Below are 27,800 nucleotides of genomic sequence, written 5' to 3'. Positions count from 1 at the left end.
TAACTTCTTACCTCCTCAAAGAATTAGATCCTGCACCCTATTTTACCTCATTTGATCAATTTCTGACTTCACCAGCTTGATGGGCTCTACTTGAATTTAAGAGTTTCATTTTCTTGTATCTCCCCTGCTCCAGTCTGTCCCAGGCTTATGTTCCATGAGATAGGGAATATTTGCCAGATTCTCCACAGAAATCTTTCCCTGAAGTACAAACTGAGTACACTATAAACCAGATGTCTTTACACACACAGGAATATAGTCACTCATGGGGTGGCACAATGGCTCAGCAGTTAGCACTGCTGCCTCACAGCACCAGGGACCTGGGTTCAAATCCAGCCTTGGGCAACAGTGTGAAGTTTACACATTCTCCCCGCGTTTGTACGGGTTTCCTTTGGACGCTCCCACGGTCCAAAGATGTGCAGGTTAGGGTGGATTAGCCATGCTAGAGTATGCAGGGTGGGTAGATTAGCCGTGAGAGTTATAAGGATGGGGGAAGAGTCTGGGTGGCATACTCTTCAGGGGGTAGATGTGACTCAGTGGGCTGAATGAGATTCTATGATTTATTCTCTCGCTCTCTTTTACTATCACAATCTCCTCTCGCTCCCTGGTTGTGTCTTACACTTTCCACATTATTCCCACATTTTCACCTCTGCTTCCCAGCTTTTCTACCTCCTGTATTATCTTGAACACTCTTTCTCTTTCACCATCTCACCTGTAACCTCTTGTGCTTCTCTCCTCATTCATACTGCTACTTTCCCTTTACTCGTTCCCTCTCTCTGTCTCCCTCAGAGATTCTCTGTGTCCAGCTGCAGGTGATTTGAGTGCTTTCGGATGATGGGATGACTGACACTTCCCCCAACACAACAACAGTAGACGTGCATCCACATAGCCCCTATCGCCACCTTGATGCTTTTCACAGCCAATTGAGTACCTCGGAAATGTTGTCACTGATGTACCATGTTAGCCAATTTGTGAACAGCAAGCTCCCAAAAACACTCTGGCTTCATGATATTGATTGGGGTCTAACTATTGACCCGGGCCCCTGGGATAGGGGGTTTCCCTGCTATTATCTGTGGAACTCTTTACCAGAGAGGTTGGGTTATTAAGTATATTCAAGGTTGAGACAGATTTTTAATCAGTTAGGGAATCGAATACCGGGGAAATGACAGGAGAGTGGAGTTGAGGATTATCAGATCAGCCACGATCTCATTGAATGGTGGAGTGGATTAGATGGACTGAATGGCCGACTGCTGCTCCTACGTCCAATGGAAAGTGTCCTGGGGCATCTTTTACATCCCACACGTTCCAGTGTCACATCCGAAATACAGCATCTGTGACAGTACAGCACTTGCCCCCTCAGTACAGCACCAGGGAGGGTGGGGTATTGTCTGCCTGAATCCTCTGTACACTCAGAGTCACATCGAAACGTTACAAGCTGCCAGACCAGCTGAGTTCCTGCAGCAACTTCAGCGTTTGTTGTAGATTTCCAATGTCTGCAATATTTTGCTTTTATTCCAGTCAGGAAGGAGGGAACAGGGAATTGATTCATAATGTTCCATCCCAGCACCAAACTACTTCCTCTGTCTCTCTCTCTCTCTCTCTCTCTCTCTTTCTCTCTATCCCCCTCTCTGTCTCTCAGCAATGGATCTCGTACTCCATCTCCCACTTGAAGGCCCCACTGCTGAGGTTCTCAAACAATTCCCCAGGGCCTCTTTGGAACTGAGCCGGGGCTTGGGCCTGGTCCTGAGCATAGCCTTGGGCCTGGGTCTGGGCCTGGGCCTGGACCTGAGTCTGGACCTGGTGGAGAGGCCCCAACATGCGGAGCTGCCGGTCTGGCTCGGCAGCCGTGTCCTTGTAGGTGCAGAAGTCTGTCTTGTTCCGGTCGAGGACCAGCATCTCCCGGCCTGCTTCATCGCGGTACTCCTCCAGCTGAGCGAAGGTGGTCGGACCATCCGAGTAATCGTTGAGGTAGAGGCCGCCCTCCTCCCCACTCTGGCCCGACTCGCCCGCTCTCCTCTGACAGATCATGGCCGCCAGCAGCAGGAGGGCGACCAGAGTCAGCAGGGAGATGCCAGCCGCGATGCTAGCCTGGGTGCCAGGGCCCAAGGTGGTGAACTCCATACTGCCAGCCCCCGCCCTCTGGTAGGGAGAAAGGCCCAGTGAGGGCGGCTCCTGGCTCCTGAGGCCCAGGCCTGGGCCTGACGACAGGTTCACCTGCAGCTCGAAGGTCGCAGAGGCCTTCCCACCTGGGTTGTGGGCCTCGCACTCATAGATCCCGGCGTGCCAGGCTGTCACATTGCGGAGAGTCAGTGTCCCTCCTCCGGAGAGTAGGCCTGAAGGCCCAGGCCCAGCCTTGCTCACCTTCCTCCAGCTCACCGCCGGTGGAGGGTAGCCAGTGGCCTGGCAGCTCACCCTCAGCTCGTCCCCCCAGCGGCTCACCAGTCCCTGGCTGCGGTCCAGCCTCACGGATGGCGGGATGCAGACCAGGCTGTTCCCCGGGACCTGCAGCAGACTTTGTCCAGCCAAGCGAGGGGGCTCAGCACACACCATCTTCTTACCCAGCAGCAACCGCCGCTGACCCTCCCCTATCGTCCAGGCCCGCAGCCAGTGCAGCGCACAGTCACATCTCCACTGGTTCCCTACAGCCAGACGGAGGGAGGGAGAGAGATAGAAAGAGGAGGGAGGGAGAAAGGGAGGGAGAGAGAAGGAGGGAGAGAGATGGAGGGAGACAGAGAAGGAGAGAGAGAGAGAAGGAGGGAGAGAGAAGGAGGGAGAGAGGCAAGGAGAAAGATTGAGAGACAGACAGAAAGACGGAGGGAGAGTGAGAGAGAAAGAATGAGGGAGAGACCGAGGGAGGGAGAGAGACAGCCAGAGGGAGGGAGAGAGACAGCCAGAGGGAGGGAGAGAGAGAGCGACAGAAGGTGGAAGAGACAGAGAGAGGGAGAGAGAGCCAGAGGGAGAGGGCGAGGAAGGTAGAAGAGAGAGAGGTGTGGGGAGAGAGACAGAGAGAGATAGAGAGACCGACAGTGGGAGGGAGAAGGAGAGACAGAGAAATGGAGAGATAGAGAGAGGGAGATAGAGAGAGAGGGAGAGAGGGAGACAGAGTGAGAGGGAGAGAGGGAGAAGGGGAAGATACAGGGGACAGGGAGAGATAGACAGCGAGAGACAGGGAGACAGACAGAGAGAGAGAGAAAAATACACATCGTCAGGCGCACTCTACACCATTCCTCCTCACCTACATCAGTTAGCTTGTTCATCCACCTTACCCACCCAGAGTAATACATGTCTGCTCCCCAGCAGTTTAACCTCCTTAGCCCCGGGATCACTCTGATGAAGTTGTGTCTACAATTCAAGCTGGGGTTACCATCTCCTAAGGTGCATTGTTCAGATCTCCAAGTGTCTGTCAAACATCCACAGCAGACCAGCCGAGAAACCCATGAAGTGCCCAAAATCCTTAAACCCGAGCAAGCATCACTGGTATCCCAGCATTCCCACCAAGGGCCCTAGCAACCAAGGGCCCTGTCACCCTAGCACCCAGCACCAGTATCCCAACAAACCTGCACTGCTGCCTAACAACCTCTCCCTGAATCCTAGAAACCCCTCCCTGTATCCTAGCAACCTTGCTCTGATCCATACAAACCAGGTCCTGATACCTAAAAACCATGATCAGTGTCCCAACAATCCTGCCCTGGATCCCACAACCCCTCCCTGTATCCCAGCAATCCCTCACTCTATTCCATAAAACCTTCTGACTCCCGAGCTGTCTCTCTCCAAATCCTGTATCCACCCTGTATCCCAACAGCTGCACTGTAAGCTGGAGCCTAGCAATTGCACCCATTATCAGGGTAATTGCCAGTGGCCTACGAACCCATCCATCGACACCTGCAAACTCTCCCTGTGCACCACCAACCCCTCCCTGTGCTCCACTAACCCCTCCCTGTGCAACACCAACCCCTCCCTGTGCACCACCAACCCCTCCCTGTGCTCCACCAACCCCTCCCTGTGCACCATTAACCCCTCCCTGAGCACCACTAACCCCTCCCTGTGCACCACCAACCCCTCCCTGTGCACCACCAACCCCTCTCTGTGCACCACCAACCCCTCCCTGTGCACCACAAACCCCTCCCTGTGCACCACTAACCCCTCTCTTTGCACCACCAACCCCTCCCTGTGCTCACCAACCCCTCTCTGTGCACCACCAACCCCTCTCTGTGCACCACCAACCCCTCCCTGTGCACCACTAACCCCTCTCTGTGCACCACCAACCCCTCCCTGTGCACCACCAACCCCTCTCTGTGCACCACCAACCCCTCCCTGTGCACCACAAACCCATCCCTGTCCATCAACATCCCCTCCCTGTCCACTAACAACCCCTCACTGTGCTCCACCAACCCCACCTCGTGCTTCACCAACCCATCCCTATGCTCCACCAACCCCTCCCTGTGCACTACCAACCCCTCACTGTGGGCCACCAACCCTTCCCTGTGCTCCATCAACCCCTCCCCGTGCTCCTTCAAACCCACCCAGTGCTCGCTGTGCTCCAACAACCCTTCCCTATGCACCACCAACCCCTCCCTGTGCACTACCAACTCCTAAACTCCTCCCTGTGCACCACCAACTCCTCCCTATGCTCTACCATACCCCTCCCTGTGCACCACCAACCCCTCCCTGTGCACCACCAACTCCTCCCTGTGCACCACCAACCCCTCCCTGTGCACCACCAACCCCTCCCTGTGGACCACCAACTCCTCCCTGTGCTCTACCATACCCCTCCCTGTGCACCACCAACCCCTCCCTGTGCACCATTAACCCCTCCCCGTGCTCCATCAAACCCACCCAGTGCTTGCTGTGCTCCACTAACCCCTCCCTATGCACCAACAACCTGTCCCTGTGCTCCCTGTGATAAACCAACTACACCCTGTGCTCCAACAACCCTTCCCTACGCACCACCAACCCCTCCCTGTGCACCACCAACTCCTAAACTCCTCCCTGTGGACCACCAACTCCTCCCTGTGCTCTACCATACCCCTCCCTGTGCACCACTAACCCCTCCCTGTACCACCAACCCCTCCCATTGCACCACCAACCTCTCCCTGTGTCTCCACTAACCTCTCACTGTGCACCACCAACCCTCCCTGTGCACCACCAACCCCACCCTGTGCTCCACTCACACCTCCCCTTGCTCCACCAACCCCTCCCTTTGCACCTCATCCAAGTCATTAATAAAAATTACAAACAGTCGAGGTCCAAGGACAGAGCCCTGTGGAACACCACTCACCACAGACTTCCAGGCAGAATATTTTCCTTCTACTACCACTCGCTGTCTTCTGTTGACCAGCCAATACTGTATCCAGACAGCTATGTTCCCCTGTATCCCAGTCTTCCTGACCTTCCGAATGAGCCTACCATCGGGAACCTTATCAAATGCCTTTCTGAAGTCCATATACACCACATCCACAGCTCGACTTCCATCAACTTGTCTAGTCACATCCTCAAAGAACTCGATAAGGTTTGTGAGGCATGCCCTGCCCCTCTCGTTGCCGTGTTGACTGCATTTAATCAAGCCATGCTCTTCCAGATGGTCGTAAATTCTATGCCTCAGCATCCTTTCTAACACCTTGCAGACGACAGACGTGAGACTGACTGGTCTGTAATTGCCGGGGATTTCCCTATTTCCTTTCTTGAAGAGAGGAATTACATTTGCCTCTCTCCAGTCCTCGGTATGACTCCAGTGGAGAGCGAGGATGAAAAGATCTTCGCAAGTGGCAAAGCGATTACATTTCTCATTTCCCAAAGCAGCCGAGGACAACCAACCCCTCCCTGTGCACCACCAACACCTCCCTGTGCTCCACCAACCCCTCCCTGTGCACCACCAACCCCTCCCTGTGCTCCACCAACCTCTCCATGTGCTCACCAACCCCTCCCTGTGCACCACCAACACCTCCCTGTGCTCCACTAACCCCTCCCTGTGCTCCACTAACCCCTCCCTGTTTTGTTGGTACTCCTCCCTTTACCAGTAGCACCAGCAGCAAAACCCTCATCATTCCTGACAACTGTCCCTGGAGCAACATCTCCCTTATCCAAGCCAGCCCTCCCTGAATCCAAGTAACCCATTCCCTATACCTAGGAACCTTGCACTGCAACCTGATAGCCCTTCCCTGAAGACAGGTGACCCCTCCCTGTATCCTACAAACCTCCCTGAGGTATACAATCCCTCCTTCCAACACTGTCTGCCTGGACCTCTCTCTATCTGCTCCTGCTGCTGGTCAGTGTTATTGAAAATCCATTAATAAGATGTCAGCCTGACTGGCTAGGCCCGCGATTATTGCTCATCCCTGAATGCCGTGGAGCAGGTGGGACTGAGCTCTCTTCTTGATTGTTAATTTCTGATTTTTACCTTTCCAATTCTCCTGAAGGCCTTTGACAAGGTGCTGCACAGGAGGTTGCTGAATAAGATAAGAGCCCATGGTGTTGGCGACAAAGTACTAGCACAGATAGAGGATTGGCTGACTGGCAGAAGGCAGAGAGTGGGGATAAAGGGGTCTTTTTCAGGCCGGCAGCCGGTGACTAGCGAGTTCCACAAAGGTCAGTGTTGGGACCACAACTATCTCACATTTTACATTAATGATCTGGATAGAGCACCTGGGGGCATTCTGGCTAAGTTTGCAGCTAACATGAAGATAGGTGGAGGGGCAGGTAGTGTTGAGGAAGTGGGGAGCCTGCAGAAGGATCTGGACTGGCTGGGAGGGTGGGCATGGAAGTGGCAGATGGAAGACAATGCGGGCAAGTGTGAGGTTATGCACTTTGTCAGGAAGAATAGAGGCATGGACTGTTTTCTAAACAGGGACAGGCTTCAGAAATCTAAAGCACAAAGGGACTTGGGAGTCCTAGTTTAGGATTCTCTTCAGGTTCAGTTGGCAGTTAGGAAGGCAAATGCAATATTAGCATTGATTTCAACAGAGCTACAATACAAGAGCAGGGAGTACTGCTGAGGTTGGATAAGGGTCTGGTCAGATCACGTTTAGAATATTGTGAGCAGTTTTGGACCCTGTATCTAAAGGAGGATGTGCTGATGTCAGAGGGAGTCCAGAGGAGGTTCACACAAATGATCCTGGGGATGAAGGGCTTGTCATATGAAGAGTGGTTGGGGACTCTGGGCCTGTACTTGATGGAGTTTAGAAGGGGAAGCTGACTGAACCTTTGACAATACTGAGATAGGGTGGACGTGGAAAAGATGTTTCCACCAGTAGGAGAGACTAGGACCTGAGGACACAGCCTCTGAAGGAAGGGATGACCCTTTAGAACTGAGATGAGGAGGAATTTTTCAGCCTGAGGGTGGCGAATCAGTGGAACTCATTGCCACAGAGGGCTGGGGAGATCAAGTCATTGAGTGTATTTAAGGCAGAGTTAGAGAGGATCTATCTCTGATTGGTAAGGTGATCTAAGGGAGAAGGTAGGAGAATGGGGTTGAAAAACATATCAGCCATGATCAAATGTCAGAGTGGACTCAATGGGCCGAATGGCCTAATTCTGTTTTATATTTTATGGTCTATGGATTTTGTCACATTTATTTATGCCGTATGTTCTGGTTCAGAACACCCGAATGATGGCGGGTAATTACCTGAGCATATCTGCAGGGAGCATCTGTCACATCTCAGAGGGGTGAGACTGAGGACGTTAATAAAATCCCTCCACAATGGATAAGGCTGTATAAGTGTCTTGATTTCATCCTGACCAACTGACTGAGTTTCTACTTTATACCGACAGCAGAGGAAGATGTTTCGATGCTAACGGTGTCTTCTTACCGGTCAGTCGGAGTTCCTGTAAGCTCTTCAGGGGTTGGATTGATGCCTGGTGCAGTGTATGGAGCCGGTTACTGCTCAAGTCCAGCAAGGCCAGTGATGAGAGCCCCTCAAAAGCTTGGTCAGCCAAAGACTGGATATTATTTTCCTGAAGGTGGAGTTCCTGTAGTCTCTGGAAGGGGAGTCAAGTTATTAAGGGGAAAAAATACATCATCAGGTTTCCAAAATACCAAGTCCCTCCCCCAACTCCCTACTGCTTTCCCATTCCCTTCACTCTGTACACTCACTTTCATAACTTTGACCAACAACACGCATACTTTGCCCTTTCCTCTTTGCACTCTGACCTATGTGCTCCGTGCATGGCTCAGCTATCTCAACAAATGTTACGGTCATCAAATGAAGTTTCCTCCTGATCTGTCCACATTCCCTGTCTCCCCTATGGGCAGGTACAGGTCAGCACTGTATCCCTCAACTCAGCACCGCCCTCCTAACCTGCAATCTCCTTACTGACCTCTCCGCCCCCACCCCACTCCAGCCTATCACCCTCACCTTGACCTCCTTCCACCTATCCCCCCTCCATCGCCCCTCCCCCAAGTCCCTCCTCCCTACCTTTTATCTTAGCCTGCTTGGCTACTCTCTCTCATTCCTGATGAAGGGCTTATGCTCGAAATGTCGAATTCCCTATTCCTGAGATGCTGCCTAACCTGCTGTGCTTTAACCAGCAACACATTTTCAGCTCAGCACTGTATCAGTCCCGCTCACTCCCCCTCTCCCATCCCAGTCTCTCCCCTTGTCCAGTCCCAGTCCCAATCTCTCCCCCTGTCCAGTCCCAGTCCCAGTCACTCCCCCTGTCCAGTCCCAGTCTCTCACTCTGTCCAGTCCCAGTCCCAGTCTCTCCCTCTGTTCAGTCCCAGTTTCTCCCACTGTCCGGTCCCAGTCCCAATCACTCCCTCTGTCCAGTCCCAGTTTCTCCCTCTGTCCAGTCTCAGTCTCTCCCCTTGTCCAATCCCAGTCCCAGTCTCTCCCTCTGTCCAGTCCCAGTCCCAATTACTCCCTCTGTCCAGTCCCAGTCTCTCCCCCTGCACAGTCCCAGTCTCTTCTCCGTCCATTCCTAGTCTTTCCTCCTGTCCAGTTCCAGTCTCTCCCCCTGTCCAGTCCCAGTCCTAGTCTCTCCCCCGTCCAGTCTCAGTCTCTCCCTCTGTCCAGTCCCAGTCTCTGTCTCTCCCTCTGTCCAGTCTCAGTCTCTCCCCTGTCCAGTCCCAGTCTCTACCCCTGTCCAGTCCCAGACTTTCCCCCTGTCCAGTCTCAGTCTCTCCCCTGTCCAGTCCCAGTCTCTCCCCATGCCCAATCCCAGTCACTCCCCCTGTCCAGTCCCAGTCACTCCCCCTGTCCAGTCCCAGGTTTCCTCTCCATCCAATGCCAGACGATGCTACAGTTTAGCCTTAACATTCCACACTTTCCCTCTGTTCATATTTCACTTCAACCACCCTCACTCCAACTCATATCCCACTCAGTTACCCATCCCCCCAGGTCCCTCTCCCCTCCCCTCCCCCAGTGCTCTCTCACCCTCCCCCAATGCCCTCTCCTCCCTGCCCAGTGGCCTCTTCCCCTCTCCCAAGGCCCTGTCCCCCTCCCCATCAGTGCCCATTCCCCCGCCTCCTCAGTTCCCTCTCTGGGGCAGGTACCTGGAGTCCTCGGAAGGTCAGGCTTGCTAACCAGCTGATGTAATTTCCTGCCAAGTACAAGACCCTGAGATGGTTCAGCCCCTCGAAGATGCTGTGGTTGAGATGCTGGATGCGATTTCCGTTCAGAGCTAATTCAACCAGCGAGTGTTGCCGGGACAGAGCACCAGGGTCGATCGTGCTGAGGCTGTTGTTCTGAATGTAGAGGTTCTGGAGTTGGGAGAGATGGCCAAAGTCCCTCTGGCTGATGCGAGTGATGTCATTATCTTGTAAAAATAGTGTCTGACAGAATGAATAAAACCCCAGTCAGCTCAGAGAGACAGAGAGGCAGACAGAGAATGAGAGAGAGAGAGACAGAGATAGAGACAGACAGACAGTCATAAAGTCTTAAGAGTTAGAAAGCACAGAAACAGACTGTTGGGCCCAACTCATCCACGCCAACCAGCTATCCCAAATGTATCCAGTCCTATTTACCTGTGGTTGGCCCATATCACTCGAAACCTTTTTTATTCATGCGCCTGTCCAAATATCTTTCAAAGGTTGTCATTATACCTGCAACTCCCACTTCCTGTGGCAGCTTGTTCCATACACTCACCACCCCATGCGTGAAAACGTTGCCTCCCCAGGTTCCTCTTAAGCCTTTCCCCTCGCACCTTAAAAATATACCCTCTTGTTTGGAACTCACTCTAGGGGAAAAGAAACCTTCACAATCAATGCCTGTCCATGGTAAAGTCCTGGGGAGTGTGGAGACCTTGGAGTGCAGGTTCATAGCTCCTTGAAAGTGGAGTCGCAGGTAGCTAGGATAGTGAAGAAGACGTTTGGTATGATTAGATTATAGTCTCTACAGTGTGGAAACAGGCTCTTCGGCCCAACAAGTCCATACCGACTCTCCGAAGAGTAACCCACCCAGACTTATTCCCCACTCTCTGATGCACCTAGCACTATGGACAATTTAACATGGCCAATTCTTTGGACTGTGGGAGGAAACCAGAGCACCCAGAGGAAACCCACGCAGACACGGGGAGAATGGGCAAACTCCACACAGGCAGTTACCTGAGGCTGGAATTGAACCTGGGGCCCTGGTGCTGTGAGGCAGCAGTGCTAACCACTGAGCCACCGTGCCACCCCCAACTTTCCTTCATTGGTCAGAGTATTGAGTACAGAAGTTGGGAGGTCATGTTGCAGCTGTACAGGACATTGGTTAGGTCACTGTTGGAATATTGTATGCAATTCTGGTCTCCTTCCTATCGGAAGATATTGTGAAACTTGAAGGGTTCAGAAAAGGTTTACAAGGATGTTGCCAGGGTTGGAGGATTTGAGCTACAGGGAGAGGCTGAACAGGCTTTTTTTCCCTGGAGCATCGGAGGCCGAAGAGTGACCTCATAGACGTTTATAAAATCTTGAGGGGCATGGATAGGATAAATAGACAAAGTCTTTTCCCTGGATGGGGGAGTCCAGAACTAGAGGGCATAGGTTTAGGGTGAGAGGGGAAATATTTAAAAGGGACCTAAGGCGCAACTTTTTCACGCAGAGGGTGGTGTGTATATGGAATGAACTGCCAGAGGAAGTGGTGGAGGCTGGTACAATTGCAACATTCAAAAAGCTTTTGGATGGGTACATAAATAGGAAGAGTTTGGAGGGATATGGGCCGGATGCTGGCAAATGGGACTAGATTAAGTTTGGATATCTGGTCGGCATGGACGAGTTGGGCCGATGGATCTGTGTCCTTGTGATTTTATAAATCTCTGTAAGGGTACCCTTCAATCTCTTATGTTCCAGGGAAAAAAAGTCCCAACCTACCCAACCGCTCCTTATAATTCAAATCCTTCAGTTCCAGTAACATCCTTGTAAATTTTTTCTGAACCCTTTCAAGTTTAAAAACATGTTTCCTATAGCAGGGAGACCAGAATTGAGCTGGTCTAATTGTATTCCAGAAGTGGCCTCACTAATGTCTTGTACAGCCGCAACATGACCCCTCAACTCCTGTACTCAATACTCTGACCAATAAAGGAAAGCATAGCAAACACCTTCACTCTCCTATCTACCTGCAACTCCACTTTCAAGGAGCTATGAACCTGCACTCCCAGGTCTCTTTGTTCAGCAACACTCCCTAGGACCTTACCATTAAGTGTTCAAGTCCTGCCCTGATTTGTCTTACCAAAATGCAACACCTCACAGTTATCTGAATTAAACTCCATCTGCCACTTCTCGGCCCATTGGCCCATCTGATCAAGATCCCGTTGTAACCTTAGGTAACCCTCCTGACAGTGACTCTCCTTCCAGTACCTTTTCAGGAAGACCGTTTCAAGGACTCATGACCCTCTGAGAGAAAACGAATGACCCCATCCCTATCTCAAATGGGTGATCCTGATTTTTAACCAGTGATACCTTGTTCTATATTCTCCCACAACCTCTCCATATCTGCCCTGTCAAGACGCCCCAGAATTTAAATGTCTCAATTAAGTTTTACTCTTCTAAACTCCAACAGATACAAGCTCAGCCTGTCCACTCTTTCCTAATAAAGCAACACACCCACTTCTGATATTAGTCTAGCAAACCCTCTCGGAACGGCCTCCAACGCATCTACATTCTTCCTTAATAATCCGAACAATAATGTCCCTAGTAGTCCAGATGTGGTCACACCAATGACCTGTATAACTGAAGTATAATCTCCCCAAATATGCATTCGATTCCTCTTACATTAAATTTTACCACTCTGTTAGCTTTTGTAATTCATTGCAGTATCTGCACATTAACACCTTTTTTATTCATGCACTCAGATACCCAGGTTCCTCTGCGTCTCGGAACTCTGCAAACTCTCACCGTTTTGATGATGGGCTTATTTTTTACTCTTCTTACCTACACTGTGTCTTTGAGTTTCATAGAATCCCTACAGTGTGGAAGCAGGCCATTTGGCCCATCAGGTCCACACTGACCCTCCTGTTTGTTTGATGCTGCCTGACTTGCTGCATTTTTCCAGCAACACATTTTTAAGCTACACACTGACCCGCCAAAAGAGCATCACATCTGGACCCATCTTCTACCTTTCCCACAGTTAACCCAACTAACATACACAATTCTGGATACTATGGGCAATTTAGCAGGGTCAATTCACCTAACCTGCAATCTTTGGACCGCGAGAGGAAACCTACGCAGACATGGGGAGAACATATAAACTCCACACAGACAGTCGCCCGAGGCTGGAATCAAACCCAGGTCCTTGGAGCTGTGAGGCAGCAGTGCTAACCCCTGAGCCACCATGTCACCCTGTAGCGTTGAAATGAATTTCACCTCTTGTTACTGACTCCGTGCAAACAGATGTGTGCCAGGTGGAATTGCCAAGTCAGCCAGCTGGTGTTACCTGGGTAAAAGCAGGAATATTGGGCGGCACAGCTGTGAGACCAAGAGAGCCACACTCGACTGTTGTACTGTAACAACGACATCCTTCTAGACAGCCCTGGGAGCACAGCACCTGAAGGCTGAGGATGAGAAGGGTGATAATGAACTCCATTGGGTCAGTGTGGATCGTCTCTGTGTAAACAAAGGCAGAGAAATTAACTTCTCAGTACATTCTGTCCATCCTTAGAAGGACCCTGCTAACAATCTCATTGTAACCACTCTAAATTCTCAAGATCAGGTCTTGACTGTACATGTAGAGTCATACGGCACAGAAATAGACCCTTCGGTCCAAAACGGTTTCCCAATCAGGTTTCCCAAATTAAACTAGTCCTAGTTACCTGTGTTTGGCCCATATCCCTCTAACCCTTTCCTATTCATGTACCTGCCCAAATGTGTATTAAATGCTGTAACTGTACCTGCATCTACCACTTCCCCTGGCAGCTCGGATGCTGCCTGACCTGCTGTGCTTTTCCAGCACCACTCTACAGTAGACTCTGGTTTCCAGCATCTGCAGTACTTGTTTTCTCATTCCATATACTCATCAACCTCTGTATGAAATATTTGCCCCTCAGGTCCCTTTTCATTCTTTCCCCTCTCACCTTTAACCTATGCCCTCTAGTAATGAAAGTCCAACAGCTGAAGTCCACCTGCTGTGGGAAGACCCACAATACCATTAGGGAGGGAATTCCAGGATTTTGACCCAGCAACAGTGACGGAATGGTGATATATTTCCAAGTCAGGACAGTGAATGGCTTGAAGGGCCTGTGCGGGTGGTGGTGTTCCAGAGCTTAGGCCCCTGGTGGTTAAAGTGCGGTCACTTTTGGAGAGTCTCTATCCCACCAACCTACATGGGAGTAGGGACAAGGCTTTTGTCCCGCCCAGACTCCCTCCCGGTGACCGACTGCCGTTGGGTGAGGGGTCACTGTATGTACTCAACAGGTTGTAAGCTCCCATTAAAACACCGCAATTCTGAGTACGAGTAGGCCATTTGGCTCCTCAACCATTGAATTTGTTGTGAATATGGGGTGACCCAATTATAACCTCAGCTCCACGAGACTGGGCCCAGCTGTACAGGCAAGAAATTGCCAGTGGAGACAGCACAGGCAGAGCAACAAGGGATCTTAAAGAGGTCAAAGGCTCCCACTTCAGGAACCTGAGGCCTTAGGAAACAAGGGCTTGGGGCCTACTTGATAGAGAGAGATCTCTCTACAAACTCGTGGGCAGAGATTACTGGGGAAACTCACCCTTTTGTGACTGATGGGTGCTGGAGGGCATCATCAGTTAGGATAATGATATTTGGATTCAGTGGTGTAAGTTTCTGTTTGATTTTTTTTATGTTTGTGTTTGCTCTCAGTTTTGTGCCTGGAAAAGGCTGTTTATTTTTCTTTCATGTTGATTTTGGACCCCTTGGAAAGAGCCATGGGTTTTTGTTATTTCAGCCCTGTAGTGTCCCTGCCTCAGGTGTGCTTGAGGGGGCTTTGACTGAGTCAGGGAAGGTTCATTTTACTTTCGGACCTCTTGGTGTCCCTACCCCGAGAGTGGCTGGTGGGAACGGAGTCAGGGGAAAGCCATTTTTTGTTTATTTATTCATTATCCTTTTCCAGAATCGAAGGGACTTTATGCTTGTTTCAAAAATCAAGGAAACTTTATATTTACATATAGAGTAGAGAAAACCTTACTCTGTAGTTTATTCAGCGCTGTCCCTATCCCAGGGTGTCTGATGGGGGTAGGGTCAAGAGGGTCTTGAACTTTTTGTTTGTAACTTTTCATTTAAAACACTCACCACGTCCTGGGGACTAACTTGCACACAGTGACTCAGTGGTTGGGACTGCTGCCTCACAGTGCCAGGGACTCAGGTGCGATTCTAGCCTCGGGTATCTGGGGAGTTTGCACATCTCCCCGTGTCTGTACAGGTTTCCTTCGGGTGCTCCGGTTTCCTCCCACCATCCAAAGATGTGCAGGTTAGGTGGATTGGCCATGCTAAAGTACCCATATTGCCCAGGGTTTTGTAGGTTACATGGGAAATACAGAAATAGGGTGAGTGAGATGCTCTTAGGAGGGTCAGTGTAAACTTGATGGGCCAAATGGCCTGATTCCACCCTGCAGCGATTCTATGATTCCACGTACTTTTGAAATCACTTTATAGTTGACCAGATTTAAAACTAATATTTCACAGATGGCCCATATATTTCACTTGGAGATTTAACAGTTCTGGTGAAGACAGCTCACAAACTCAAGCTCAATGTAAAACTTTCATTCCCTCCCCCACTGATGCTCAGAAGCAGTGGTGCATACTATCTACAAGATGCACTGCAGAAATTCACCAAAGATCCACAGACAGCACCTTCCAAACCCCTGACCACTTCCATCTAGAAGGACGAGGGCAGCAGATACATGGGAACACCACCCCCTGCAAGTTCCTCTCCAAATCACTCACCATCCTGACTTGGAAATATATTGCCATTCCTTCACTGTCCCTGGGTTAAAATCCTGGAATTCCCTTCCCTAAGGGCATTGTGGGTCAACCCACAGCAGGTGGACAGCAATGGTTCAAGAAGGCAGCTCACCCCCACCTTCTCAAGGGGGCAACTAGGGACGGGCAATAAATGCTGGGCCCAGCCAGGAACACACACATTCAGGAGTGCAAACAGAGGCCAGTATACCACTCAACAGCATCCAAATCAAGGCAGATGGTATATGCCCAGAAGCCAAAACATTGAGTGTATTCAAGAGGCATCTAGATATAGCACTTGGGATGAATGGGATCAAAGGTTATGGGGAGAAAGCAGGATTAGGTCATTGAGTTGGACGATCAGCCATGATGGTGATGAATGGAAGAGCAGGTTCAAAGGGCTGAATGGCCTCCTCCCGCTCCTATCTCTGATATTTCTATGATTCACACAGGACTGGGCCTACTTCCACTTTAAAAAGCACCTCCAGTCTGAGGCATATCTTTGGTTTCAGTAGAATATGAAACGTTTCCAGCCACCCTAGGCAACTGGGAGCTGCTAGTTTAACTGACCTCAGCCTTGCTGTTCCTAATGAGCCCAGAACTAGTAAGGACTGTGAATGCAGAGAGCCCACCCGTTCTGTCTGACACACCTGCCACCCTGATCTGATCTTCAATATCGGGCTGGACTTTATTGCCTCCTCAGTATGAGGATGTCGGAAATAGATGCCTTGGCCCTGCACCGTAATATTGTCTTTGGACCATACCTTCATTGAAAGGGTAATGCAGTGTACCAAACATAGACCCACAAGGACAGGAGAATTAATTGAAGCTTTCTCAGTACAATTCTTCTTTAGGTTTAACCATCAGGGGCAGACCCCAGACCCTGGTTAACACGCTGTGGGGGCAGACCCCGGACCCTGGTTAACACGCTGTGGGGGCAGACCCCAGACCCTGGTTAACATACTGAGGGGCAGACCCAGGATCCTGGTTAACACGACAGGGGCTGGCCCCAGACACTGGTTAACACGCCGAGGGGCAGACCCCGGAACCTGGTTAACACGCCGAGGGGCAGACCCCGGACCCTGGTTAACACGCCGAGGGGCAGACCCCGGACCCTGGTTAACACGCCGAGGGGCAGATCCCAGACCCTGGTTAACACACCGAGGGGCAGATCCCAGACCCTGGTTAACACGCCGAGGGGCAGACCCCGGACCCTGGTTAACACACCGAGGGGCTGTCCCCAGACCCTGGTTAACACGCCGAGGGGCAGACCCCGGACCCTGGTTAACATACCGAGGGGCAGATCCCAGACCCTGGTTAACACACCGAGGGGCAGATCCCAGACCCTGGTTAACATACCAGGGGGCAGACCCCGGACCCTGGTTAACACACCGAGGGGCAGACCTGGACCCTGGTTAACACACCGAGGGGCAGATCCCAGACCCTGGTTAAACCATCAGGGGCTGGCCCCGGTCTCTGCAGATATTTGGGATGAAGAGCTTGAAAAGGCCTGGCAGAACCCTCTGATAAAGTTTATCTTTCTCTTTATCTCGGTGGGTGGCACGGTGGCACAGTGGTCAGCACTGCTGCCTCACACCGCCAGAGATCCGGGTTCAATTCCCGCCTCAGGCGACTGACTGTGTGGAGTTTGCACGTTCTCCCCGTGTCTGTGTGGGTTTCCTCCGGGTGCTCCGGTTTCCTCCCACAGTCCAAAGATGTGCATGTCAGGTGAATTGGCCATGCTAAATTGCCCGTAGTGTTAGGTAAGGGGTAAACGTAGGGGTATGGGTGGGGGTGGGTCGGTGTGGACTTGTTGGGCTGAAGGGCCTGTTTCCACACTGTAAGTAATCTTTCTCCTTGTAACGGACATTTTCTCTCCAATGCAGCGTGTGGTCTCCGCTAAAAGTAGAGCTGATCTCTTTATATTGGACAGCAGATACTGTGAATAAACAGCAGGGAGGTAGCTGTATTACAGAGCAGCATGACCAGTACAGCAATGATAATGTGTTTGGGGTTGGGGGAGGAGGTGGGGAACAAGTTAGGAGACGGCAGTCTCTCATCAAACCCCATTAGTACTTGATTTTCAATGCAAGAAAATATGAATGGCGTTTTCAAATCTGCTAACACCCCTCCCACGTTCAGTCTCTGGAAAGTGTGTAGACGTCCCAGGGAGCAAGGGGTGGCACTTGTTCAAGGCAAGAGCTTGTGCACCAAGTCATTTCTTTAAACATGGGCAGTCTGGTGAGCCTCAGATGCCACACAATTGTGGCTGGACAGGAGACACTCCCACTCCTACTGCCTGCTGTCAGTGCATCAGAAGGGTTTGGACTTGACCCTAGAACTTGACACTAGAGGGCATATTCTGGATCAGTGGTGCTGGAAGAGCACAGCAGTTCAGGCAGCATCCAACGAGCAGCGAAATCGACGTTTCGGGCAAAAGCCCTTCATCAGGAATGCAGGCATTGAGCCTGAAGCGTGGAGAGATAAGCTAGAGGAGGGTGGGGGTGGGGAGAGAGTAGCATAGAGTACAATAGGTGAGTGGGGGAGGGGATGAAGGTGATAGGTCAGGGAGGAGAGGGTGGAGTGGATAGGTGGAAAAGGAGCTAGGCAGGTCGGACAAGTCCGGACAGGTCATGGGGACAGTGCTGAGCTGGAAGTTTGAAACTAGGATGAGGTGGGGTAGGGGAAATGAGGACTAGAGAGCATAGGTTTAGGGTGAGAGGGGAAAGATATAAAAGAGACCTAAGGGGCAACCTTTTCACACAGAGGGTGGTACGTGTATGGAATGAGCTGCCAGAGGAAATGGTGGAGGCTGGTACAATTACAACATTTAAAAGGCATCTGGATGAGTATATAAATAGGAAGGGTTTAGAGAGATATGGGCCGGGTGCTGGCAAATGGGACTAGATTGGATTGGGATATCTGCTCAGCATTGACGGGTTGGACCGAAAGGCTGTTTCTGTGCTGTACATCTCTATGACTCTAAGTGGATTTGAGAATCTCAGAGTGTTTCCCCTGGAGAAGAGAGAGTTGAGAGGATGTTTGGCACAATGATGTCACAGGATGAAGCCAGTTTCTATTGTCCATCACTAAGTTACCCAGAGGGCAGTCAAGCCCATTGCTGTGGGTCTGAAGTCACATGCTGGCCAGACCAGGTAAGGATGGCAGTTTCCTCCCCTGAAGGATGTTAGTGAATCTGATGTTCAAAATCAAGGGAGAAGCAGATTAGGAGAAACATCTCAAGGGGAGCAAGAAGGATGGTGTAGTGTTTCAAACTGTCTGACAGAAAAATCAATGACGAGTATTATCCAGGTCCCCATACCGACAAATCAACAATGGAAAGTCTGAGATTGCACACAATCCCAAATTTTTGACAGAAGCAACACAAGTGCAGATAAGTAACTACATTGGGTTGTGTCAGCTATTTAAAGCACATTTTCCTTTCATAACACTCGGCTCTAATTTGGTTAATGCCAATTTTAATTAATTTGTAACAGTAAAAGTTTTAAGACCGTAGCACATAGAAGAAGTAGGCCATTCAGACCATCATTCAGTGTGGTCTCGGCTGATCTGATCATCCTCAACTCCACGTTCCTACCTTTCCCCCAAAATCTTGCACTGATTAAAATCTGTCTGTCTCAGCCTTGAATATACTTAAGCCTAGCCTCGACAGCCCTCTGAGGTAAAGAATTCCACAGATACACACCGTCTCCCCGAACTCAGTCCAGTGATGTGGGATTGATCATTAGCATTCTATATTTGGAGATACAGTGGACAATGTGCACTATGGGACTAGCTCTCCTAACCATGGGCTGAATTTTCCCCGGCTCTACCCCAGTTGGATGGGAGGCCAAGGGGTGGCAGATTCCAATACATTCCCGCTGCCAGGGAGTTTTCCCAATATAATGTTGGGAATCAGGATTGACTGCCTAGTCCAAGGAACAAGTGGAAAACGATGACTGACAAGCAGCATTCTAACCAGCACAAGAATCACCTCAACAGGCCTGAAGAAGGGTCACTGGTCTTGAAACGCTGCTTTCTCTCACAGATGCTGAGTTTTTTCAGTAATTTCTGCTTTTGCTTCTGATTTCCAGCATTTGCAGTTCTTTAGTTTTTCATCTCAGTATATCCTGCGAATTGCTGTCTCATGTTCCCTTCATGAACAACACATTTTATTCTCCTCTCTGTGTCTGCCCACATGTACGGGGGATTATGTAAGGAGATTAGATCTGTAATTAGTTGAACTATGTACTAAAGATTCATAATTGTTTACCTTGTGGCTGACCACTTCAACTCCCCCTCCCACTCTGACAAGGACATGCAAGTCCTGGGCCTCCTCCACCTCCACAAATCCAAGTCACCTGACACCTGGAGGAAAGACACCTCATCTTCTGCCTTTGGACCCTCCAACCACACAGCATCAATGTCGACTTCACTCATTTCCAAATCTTCCCCCCCCCCACCCCCCAACCTCATCCCAGATCCAACCCTCCAACTTGGCACTGCCCTCTTGACCTGTCCCACCTGTTCATCTTCGTTCCCACCTATGCGCTCCACCCTCCCCACCGACCAATCACCATCACCCCTCAACCTGCATCTACCTATTGCCTTCCCAGCTACGTTCCCCCTAGAACCACCCCCACCCCCCATTTATTTCTCAGCCCCCTTCCACCCCACATTCCTGATGAAAGCCTTATGCCCGAAATGTCAACTCTCCTGCTCCTTGGTTGCTGCCTGACCTGCTGCGATTTTCTAGCAGTACATCTTTCAATTCTATCTGTAGCTAGAGTCTAATTGCTTGGAATAAATAGTAATTTTCATTAAATCCATGTTTTCTACCAAAGTGGCTCTGGAAGGTTGATAAATTGAGGAACGCTGTGTACTTTTCAAATAAAAAATCTTTAACATTTGTGATGACCCTCAGGATTACACTCCCCTAGTGAGGAATGATACAATGGTCCTCATTAAGGCCTCAGTTTGAGGTGGTTTTCAGAGCCTCAGCTCTCACTGTGATGGTCAAACCCAGTTCTATGATTCTGATATTCTAGAACAGTAAACTGAACAAGATAGAAGCAGAGGACCAGGCTCTCTTCACTCAGCAATCAGCTCACTCTGCCTGTCTCTCTCACACAGTGAAACATTCTTCATTATCATAAATCCTCCATCGATATTTTCAGCTCCCGCTGTTCCCCAGGGTCTGGAATGAGAACTCACCATCCTCTCACTATCCGTTATGTTTGGATTACTCCTTCCAACGGACCTGTTACAGGTCATTCTCCAAAACGCGCGTTCTGTCAACGCGAATTCGCTGTGACATGATTGACAAATTGGGGACGACATTTCGAAAGCACAAACATTTCAAACATGTGTTGGCTGTACCATGATTACATCGCCAACACTTTCAGCGCTGTTTCTAAAGTCGTTACAATGCAGCGTTGCACAACAGCACAACGCTATGTGCGGTTTTGGTCGCCATACTATAGGAAGGATGTGGAGGCACTGGAACGGGTGCAGAGGAGGTTTACCAGGAATGTTGCCTGGTATGGTAGGAAGATCGTATGAGGAAAGGCTGAGGCACTTGGGGCTGTTTTAGATTAGATTACTTACAGTGTGGAAACAAGCCCAACAAGTCCACACCGACCCGCCGAAGCACAACCCACCCATACCCCTACATTTACCCCTTACCTAACACTACGGTCAATTTAGCATGGCCAATTCACCTGACCCGCACATCTTTGGACTGTGGGAGGAAACCGGAGCACCCGGAGGAAACCCACGCAGACACGGGGAGAATGTGCAAACTCCACACAGTCAGTCGCCTGAGTCAGGAATTGAACCCGGGTCTCCGGCGCTGTGAGGTAGCAGTGCTAACCACTGTGCCACCCATGCCACCCATGCCACCCACATTAGAGAAAAGAAGGTTTAGGGGTGACTTGATAGAGGTGTACAAGATGATTAGGAGTTTAGATAGGGTTGGCCATGAGAACCTTTTTCCACGTATGGAGTCAGCTATTACGAGGGGGCATAGCTTTAAATTAAGGGGTGGTAGGTATAGGACAGATGTTAGAGGTAGATTCTTTACTCAGCGAGTCGTGAGTTCATGGAATGCCCTGCCAGTAACAGTGGTGGACTCTCCCTCTTTATGGGCATTTAAACGGGCATTGGATAGGCATATGGAGGAAAGTGGGCTAGTGTAGGTTAGGTGGGCTTGGATCGGCGCAACATCGAGGGCCGAAGGGCCTGTACTGTGCTGTATTTTTCTATGTTCTATGTTCTATGTAACCATCACATTACAGAAGAACTGATTGGACTTTACCACATATTCGCTAGGATCTATGCCTGGATTACTGGTTTATTTACCTATTTCTGGTTAACTAGGATCTGTTCATGGATTCCTTCATCCCTTCCTTTTCCTGTCCCTCCTTGGCCATCACCTTTGAACCACATGAGATTTGACTGATGAAATTGAGCAGAACACAGAGAGAGCGATGGGAAAGGTGAGAGAAGCTGAGCCCTGATTTCAGAAGCGTGATGTGACTGGAGACGCTCCAAGCTCATTTTCCAGGGAACCTTTCACTCTGTTGGCAATGTCATGCGCATCAGGACCTGTCAATCTGAATTATTTCCACCCCACTGTAATCAGGTAATGAGATTTAATCAAAATTCCAGCAGCAAACACGAACTAGCGTTGCATACAAATGGAATGCTAGAAATCTTAGCAATGCTGCAATACACTGGACCAATGAAGTGGTTTTGTAATTTGACATAAAACATAGCTTGATAGTTACATTTATTGTTGTCATGTGTACAAAAGTACAGTGAAAAGTGTTGTTTTGCGTGCAACACAGGCAGATCGTACGAGTGAAGGTGTATCAGGGTAACAGAACAGAGTGCAAAATACAGTGTTACAACCGCAGAGAGAAAGAGAGAGAGAGGGATCAGCATTAATATTTGAGAGATCTGTTCAAAAGTTTGATAATAATGGGGAAGATCTTGAACATGTTCACACCTGTATTAGATTCATAGAATCATAGAGATGTACAGCATGGAAATAGACCCTTTGATCCAACCCGTCCATGCTGACCAGATATCCCAACCCAATCTAGTCCCACCTGCCAGCACCCGGCCCATATCCCTCCAAACCCATCCAAATGCCTCTTAAATGTTGCAATTGTACCAGCCTCCACCACATCCTCTGGCAGCTCATTCCACACACGTACCACCTTCTGCATGAAAAAGTTGTCCCTTAGGTCTCTTTTATATCTTTCTTCTCTCACCCTAAACCTATGCCCTCTAGTTCTGGACTCTCCCACCCCAGGGAAAAGACTTTGTCTATTTATCCTATCAATGCCCCTCGTGATTTTATAAATTTCTATAAGATCGTCCCTCAGCCTCCGACGCTCCAGGGAAAACAGCCCCAGCCTATTCAACCTCTCCCTATAGCTCAAATCTTCCAGCCCTGGCAACATCCTTGAAAATATTTTCTGAACCCTTTCAAGTTTCACAACATCTTTCTGATAGGAAGGAGACCAGAATTGCACGCAATATTCCAATAGTGGCCTAACCAATGTCCTGTATAGCCGCAACATGACCTCCCAACTCCTGTACTCAATACTCTGATCAATAAAGGAAATCATATCAAACGCCTTATTCACTATCCTATCTACCTGCGATTCCACTTTCAAGGAGCTATGAACCTGCACTCCCAGGTTTCTTTGTTCAGCAACACTCCCTTGGACCTTACCATTAAGTGTATAAGTCCTGATAAAATTTGCTTTCCCAAAATGCAGCACCTCGCATTTATCTAAATTAAACTCCATCTGCCACTTCTCAGCACATTGGTCCATGTGGTCCAGATCCTGTTGTAATCTGAGGTAACCCTCTTTGCTGTCCACTTCACCTCCAATTTTGGTGTCATCTGCAAACTTACTAACTGTACCTCTTATGCTCGCATCCACATCATTTATGTAAATGACAAAAAGTAGAGGACCCAGCACTGATCCTTGTGGCACTCCATTGGTCACAGGCCTCCAGTCTGAAAAACAACCCTCCACCACCACCCTCTGTCTTCTACCCTTGAGCCAGTTCTGTATCCAAATGGCTAGTTCTCCCTGTATTCCATGAGATCTAACCTTGTTAACCAGTATCCCATAGGGAACCTTGTCGAACACCTTACTGAAGTCCATATAGATCACATCTACTGCTCTGCCCTCATCAATCTTCTTTGCTACTTCTTAAAAAAACTCAATCAAGTTTGTGAGACATGACTTCCCATGCACAAAGCAATGTTGACTATCCCGAATCAGTCCTTGCCTTTCCAAATACATGTACGTCCTGTCCCTCAGGATTCCCTCCAACAACTTACCCACCACCCAGGTCAGGCTCACTGGTCTATAGTTCCCTGGCTTGTCCTTACCACCCTTCTTAAACAGTGGCACCACATTTGCCAACCTCCAGTCTTCTGGCACCTCACCTGTGACTATCGATGATACAAATATCTCAGCAAGAAGCCCAGCAATCAATTCTCTAGCTTCCCACAGAGTTCTAGGGTACACCTGATCAGGTCCTGGGGATTTATCTTTTATATCTTCTGTCCAATGGAAGAGGATGAAGGACAGTATAACTGGGGTGGGAGGGATCTTTGATGATGTTGGCCTGTTTTCCCAAGGCAGCAGCAAGTGTAAATGGAGTCAATGGATGGAAGGCAGGTTTGTGTGATGGACTGGCCTGTGTTCACAACTCTCTTTAGGTCTTGCAGTGATGCATTCAGTTGGGATGCTTTCTGTAGTGCATCTCTAACAATTGGTGAGCATCCTTGTGGACATGCTGAATTTCCTTAGCTTCCCGAGGAAGTAGAGACGTTGTTGTGTTTTCTTGACCATTGTGTCAAGGTGGGTGGACCAGGACAGATTGTTGGTGATCAACACTCCCAGGAACTTGATGATCTCGACCCTCCCCACCTCAGCACCATTGATGAGAGAGGAACATGCCCTCCACTCCACTTCCTGAAGTCGATGACCAGCTCCTTCGTTTTGCTGACCGTGATGGGAAGGTTGTTGTCTTTATACCGTGCTGTTAAACACTCAATCTCCTTCCTGTACTCTATCTTGCCATTGCTTGAGATCTAACACCAACACTGGCATCATCAGCAAACTTGTAAATGGAATTTGACCACAGAGTTGTGAGTGTATAAGGATTGTAGTAAGGAGCTGGGTATACAGCCTTACGGGACACTGGTGTTGGGGATTACAGTGGAGAAGGTCTATTTGTTACTGATAGCATTCTGCAGACCAGGAAGTCAAGGACCCAGTTACAGACGCTGTAGCAGAATCTAGATTGTGGAGTTGTGAGTTTATTTGGAATTACAGTGTTGAAGGCAGAACTGTTGTTAACAAGTAGGAGCCTGACATAGGTATCCTTGATGAAGGGCTTTTGCCCGAAACGTCGATTTTACTGCTCCTCGGATGCTGCCTGAACTGCTGTGCTTTTCCAGTACCACTAATCCAAGAGTTGGTATCCTTGTTATCCAGATGTTCCAGAGACGAGGGTAGGGCCAGGGAGCTGGCGTCTGCCATGGACCTGTTGCACCAGTAGGCGAATTGCAAGGGATTGAGGCAGGCTGGGAGGCTGGAGCTGATGTGAGCCATGACTAATCTGTCAAAGCTCTTCGTAATAATGGAGGTCCCAGCCACCAGGTGGCAGTCATTGAGGGACGCTGCATGATCTTTCTTAGGCACTGGGATGATGGTGATCTTCTTGGAGCAGTTGGGGACTTCAGATTGTAGTAAGGAGAGGTTAAAGATGCCAGCGAATACTGCAACCAGCTGGCCCCTGCAGGATCTGAGTGCGTTGTTGTGGTTCTGTTCGCCGAGCTGGGGATTTGTGTTGCAAACTTTTCGTCCCCTTTCTAGGTGACATCCTCAGTGCTTGGGAGCCTCCTGTGAAGCGCTTCTGTCATATTTTCTTCGGCATTTATAGTGGCTTGTCTCTGCCGCTTCCGATTGTCAGTTGCTGTCCGCTGCAGTGGCCGGTATATTGGGTCCAGGTCGATGTGTTTGTTAATAGAATCTGTGGATGAGTGCCATGTCTCTAGGAATTCCCTGGCTGAGTGCGTGGCCAGGGACTCCATCCGGTCTGGTCGCTTTCCATGGGTTTACTCTCCAGAAGGCTGATCTAATATCTGCGGCAGTGACCATGGGTACAGGTGTACCCGAGACTGTGAGGGCGTCATTTCACTGAGCGTGTGATCAAAACGAGCAGAGATTACATTGAGCTCATCAGGGAGGGATGCCTTGTTACCCACAATTCAGTTCGACTTCCTTTGTAGCCCATTATGCCGTGTAAGCCTTGCCATAAACAATGAGTGTCTATGTGGTTAGTCTAGGTCTCAAGCTTAGTTTGGCATTGTCTCCTGCCATCTCTGATGGCCTTACAAAGGTTATACCTGGATTTCTTGTATAGGTCAGTGTTTGCCTGACTTGAACACTTCAGACCTGGACTTCAGCAGTGAGTGGATTTCCCGGTTCCTTCATGGTTTCCGATTGGGAAATGTAAACATATGTTTAAGTTGTTGCCTGGGTTCTCTCCTTATGGACTTGGCACAAACTAAAGCATCCCACCCCGATAGAAACACAGACCTTAGTGTTCTCCCTATCTCCACTGCACTTTGATAAAACTAGCCACTTTCGAGGGAGAGAGGTTAACAGCAGACTCTAATCAGGCATGAAGGGAGGTTGTCACTTTGAGTTGAGCAACTCAAGCTTTATCCTTGTTGATTATGATATAATCCCTGAGAATAACAATCCATATTCAAAATTTAAAAAGCCCAAATCTTTCAATGAGATTCCAGTCTATAACTCACTCCAAGGATCCGTTATTGTTTATATAAAGCAACCCAAACCTCTTGGTTAGATTCCAATCTGTAAGTCACTCCTGGGTATCTGTTATTGTATATATGATCCACACTGAACGCCCCCCCCCCCCCTGCCTTGATTAGATTCCAGTCTAGAACTCACTCCAGGGTATCTGTTATATAAGGAGAAAGTGAGGACTGCAGATGCTGGAGATCAGAGCTGAAAATGTGTTGCTGGAAAAGCGCAGCAGGTCAGACAGCATCCAAGGAGCAGGAGAATCGATGTTTCGGGCATGAGTCCTGAAGAAGGGTTCATGCTCGAAACGTCGATTCTCCTGCTCCTTGGATGCTGCCTGACCTGCTGCGCTTTTCCAGCAACACATTTTCGTATCTGTTATTGAAACCACCCCGAACCCCTCAATTCGATTCCAGTCTGTAACTCACTCCCATTATTATAGATAGAGTAGAATCCCTACAGTGTGGAAATTGGCCCTTTGGCCCAACAAATCTACACTGCCCCTTTGAAGAATAACCCACCCAGACCCATTCCCTTACCCTATTACTGTACATTTACCTCTGACTAATGCACCTAACCTACACATTCCTGAACACTATGGGCAATTTAGCATGACCAATTCACCTGACATGCACATCTTTGGACTGTGGGAGGAAACCGGAGCACCCGGAGGAAACCCACGCAGACACGGGGAGAATGTGCAAACTCCACACAGTCACCCGAGATGTTTGACCATGAGACACAATTAGGAGATTATCTCCCACACACTAACAGCATTGGAATAGAACATACTTCCCCCACATTCCCCTCCTTCACTGTATCAACACCCCCCATTCCCCTCCCCACTCCCCTCACCCCCTGTATCAACACCCCCCTTCCCCTCCCCCAATATATCAATATTTCATTTTCCCCTCCTAACTATATCGATATCCCCCATTCCCTTCCCCAACTATATCAACACCCCTGCCCCTCTCTTACCATGCCCCCTCCTTCCAAACCACAGTATCGTCACACCCCAATCCACTTCCCCACCACACCCCTGACCCTCTGCATCCCCCTCAGCCCCCACCCCTCCATTACCCCCAATATTTCCCCACCCTCTCCCCCTCCCTGCAATGTATTGACTGTCACCCAGAGGTCTCTATGCCCCTTCTCGTCTGATACCCACTGTCCCTCACATTCAACCAATGGGGAGCTCTGAGAGACAGACTCTCAGACCTGAGACTGAGGGCGGGTAGGAAAGGTTTTGTTTCTGAGGTAACCTGGGCAGTTCTTGGGGCAGACCCAGCATTGATTTGAATTGATTTGATTTGATTTGATTTATTGTCGTGTGAACCTAAGTACAATGAAAAGCTTTGTTTTATGAGCAGTACAGGCAGATCATAGCAAACAAGGACGTACAGATCACAGGGTACTTGAACAGAATGATGCCAACAGGTTACACTGCGCATGAGGAGCACAAAACAAGATCAACCTTAACAAAATCAACATTATTTGAAATTAAAGCAGTCCATTCATCAGTCTAATAACATCCGGGAAGAAGCTGTTCCTGAATCTGTTAGTGTGTGTGTGTGTGTGTGTGTGTGTGTGTGTGTTCAGG

The 27,800-nt window shown here is 49.5% G+C and overlaps 1 protein-coding gene across 1 annotated transcript in view; it reads right to left on the bottom strand.

The window, feature by feature from the left end:
* Positions 1-1,632: 1,632 nt before the first annotated feature.
* The window catches only part of c5h8orf82 (chromosome 5 C8orf82 homolog), a 99,442-nt gene continuing 73,274 nt past the window's right edge, over positions 1,633-27,800 (bottom strand). Inside the window, exons 3-6 of the mRNA XM_060825745.1 lie at positions 12,843-13,012; positions 9,485-9,763; positions 7,803-7,971; positions 1,633-2,636 (exon numbers count right to left, since the gene is read on the bottom strand). Of these exons, the coding sequence (XP_060681728.1) occupies positions 1,633-2,636; positions 7,803-7,971; positions 9,485-9,763; positions 12,843-13,012 (1,622 nt within the window). The remainder of the gene's footprint in view (positions 2,637-7,802; positions 7,972-9,484; positions 9,764-12,842; positions 13,013-27,800) is intronic.

This window comes from Hemiscyllium ocellatum, chromosome 5 (genome assembly GCF_020745735.1).
Source record: "Hemiscyllium ocellatum isolate sHemOce1 chromosome 5, sHemOce1.pat.X.cur, whole genome shotgun sequence".
In the NCBI taxonomy this organism is placed as follows: domain Eukaryota; kingdom Metazoa; phylum Chordata; class Chondrichthyes; order Orectolobiformes; family Hemiscylliidae; genus Hemiscyllium; species Hemiscyllium ocellatum.
Note: the sequence above shows the minus strand (reverse complement) of the source record. Positions and strands in the feature narration are given on the sequence as shown.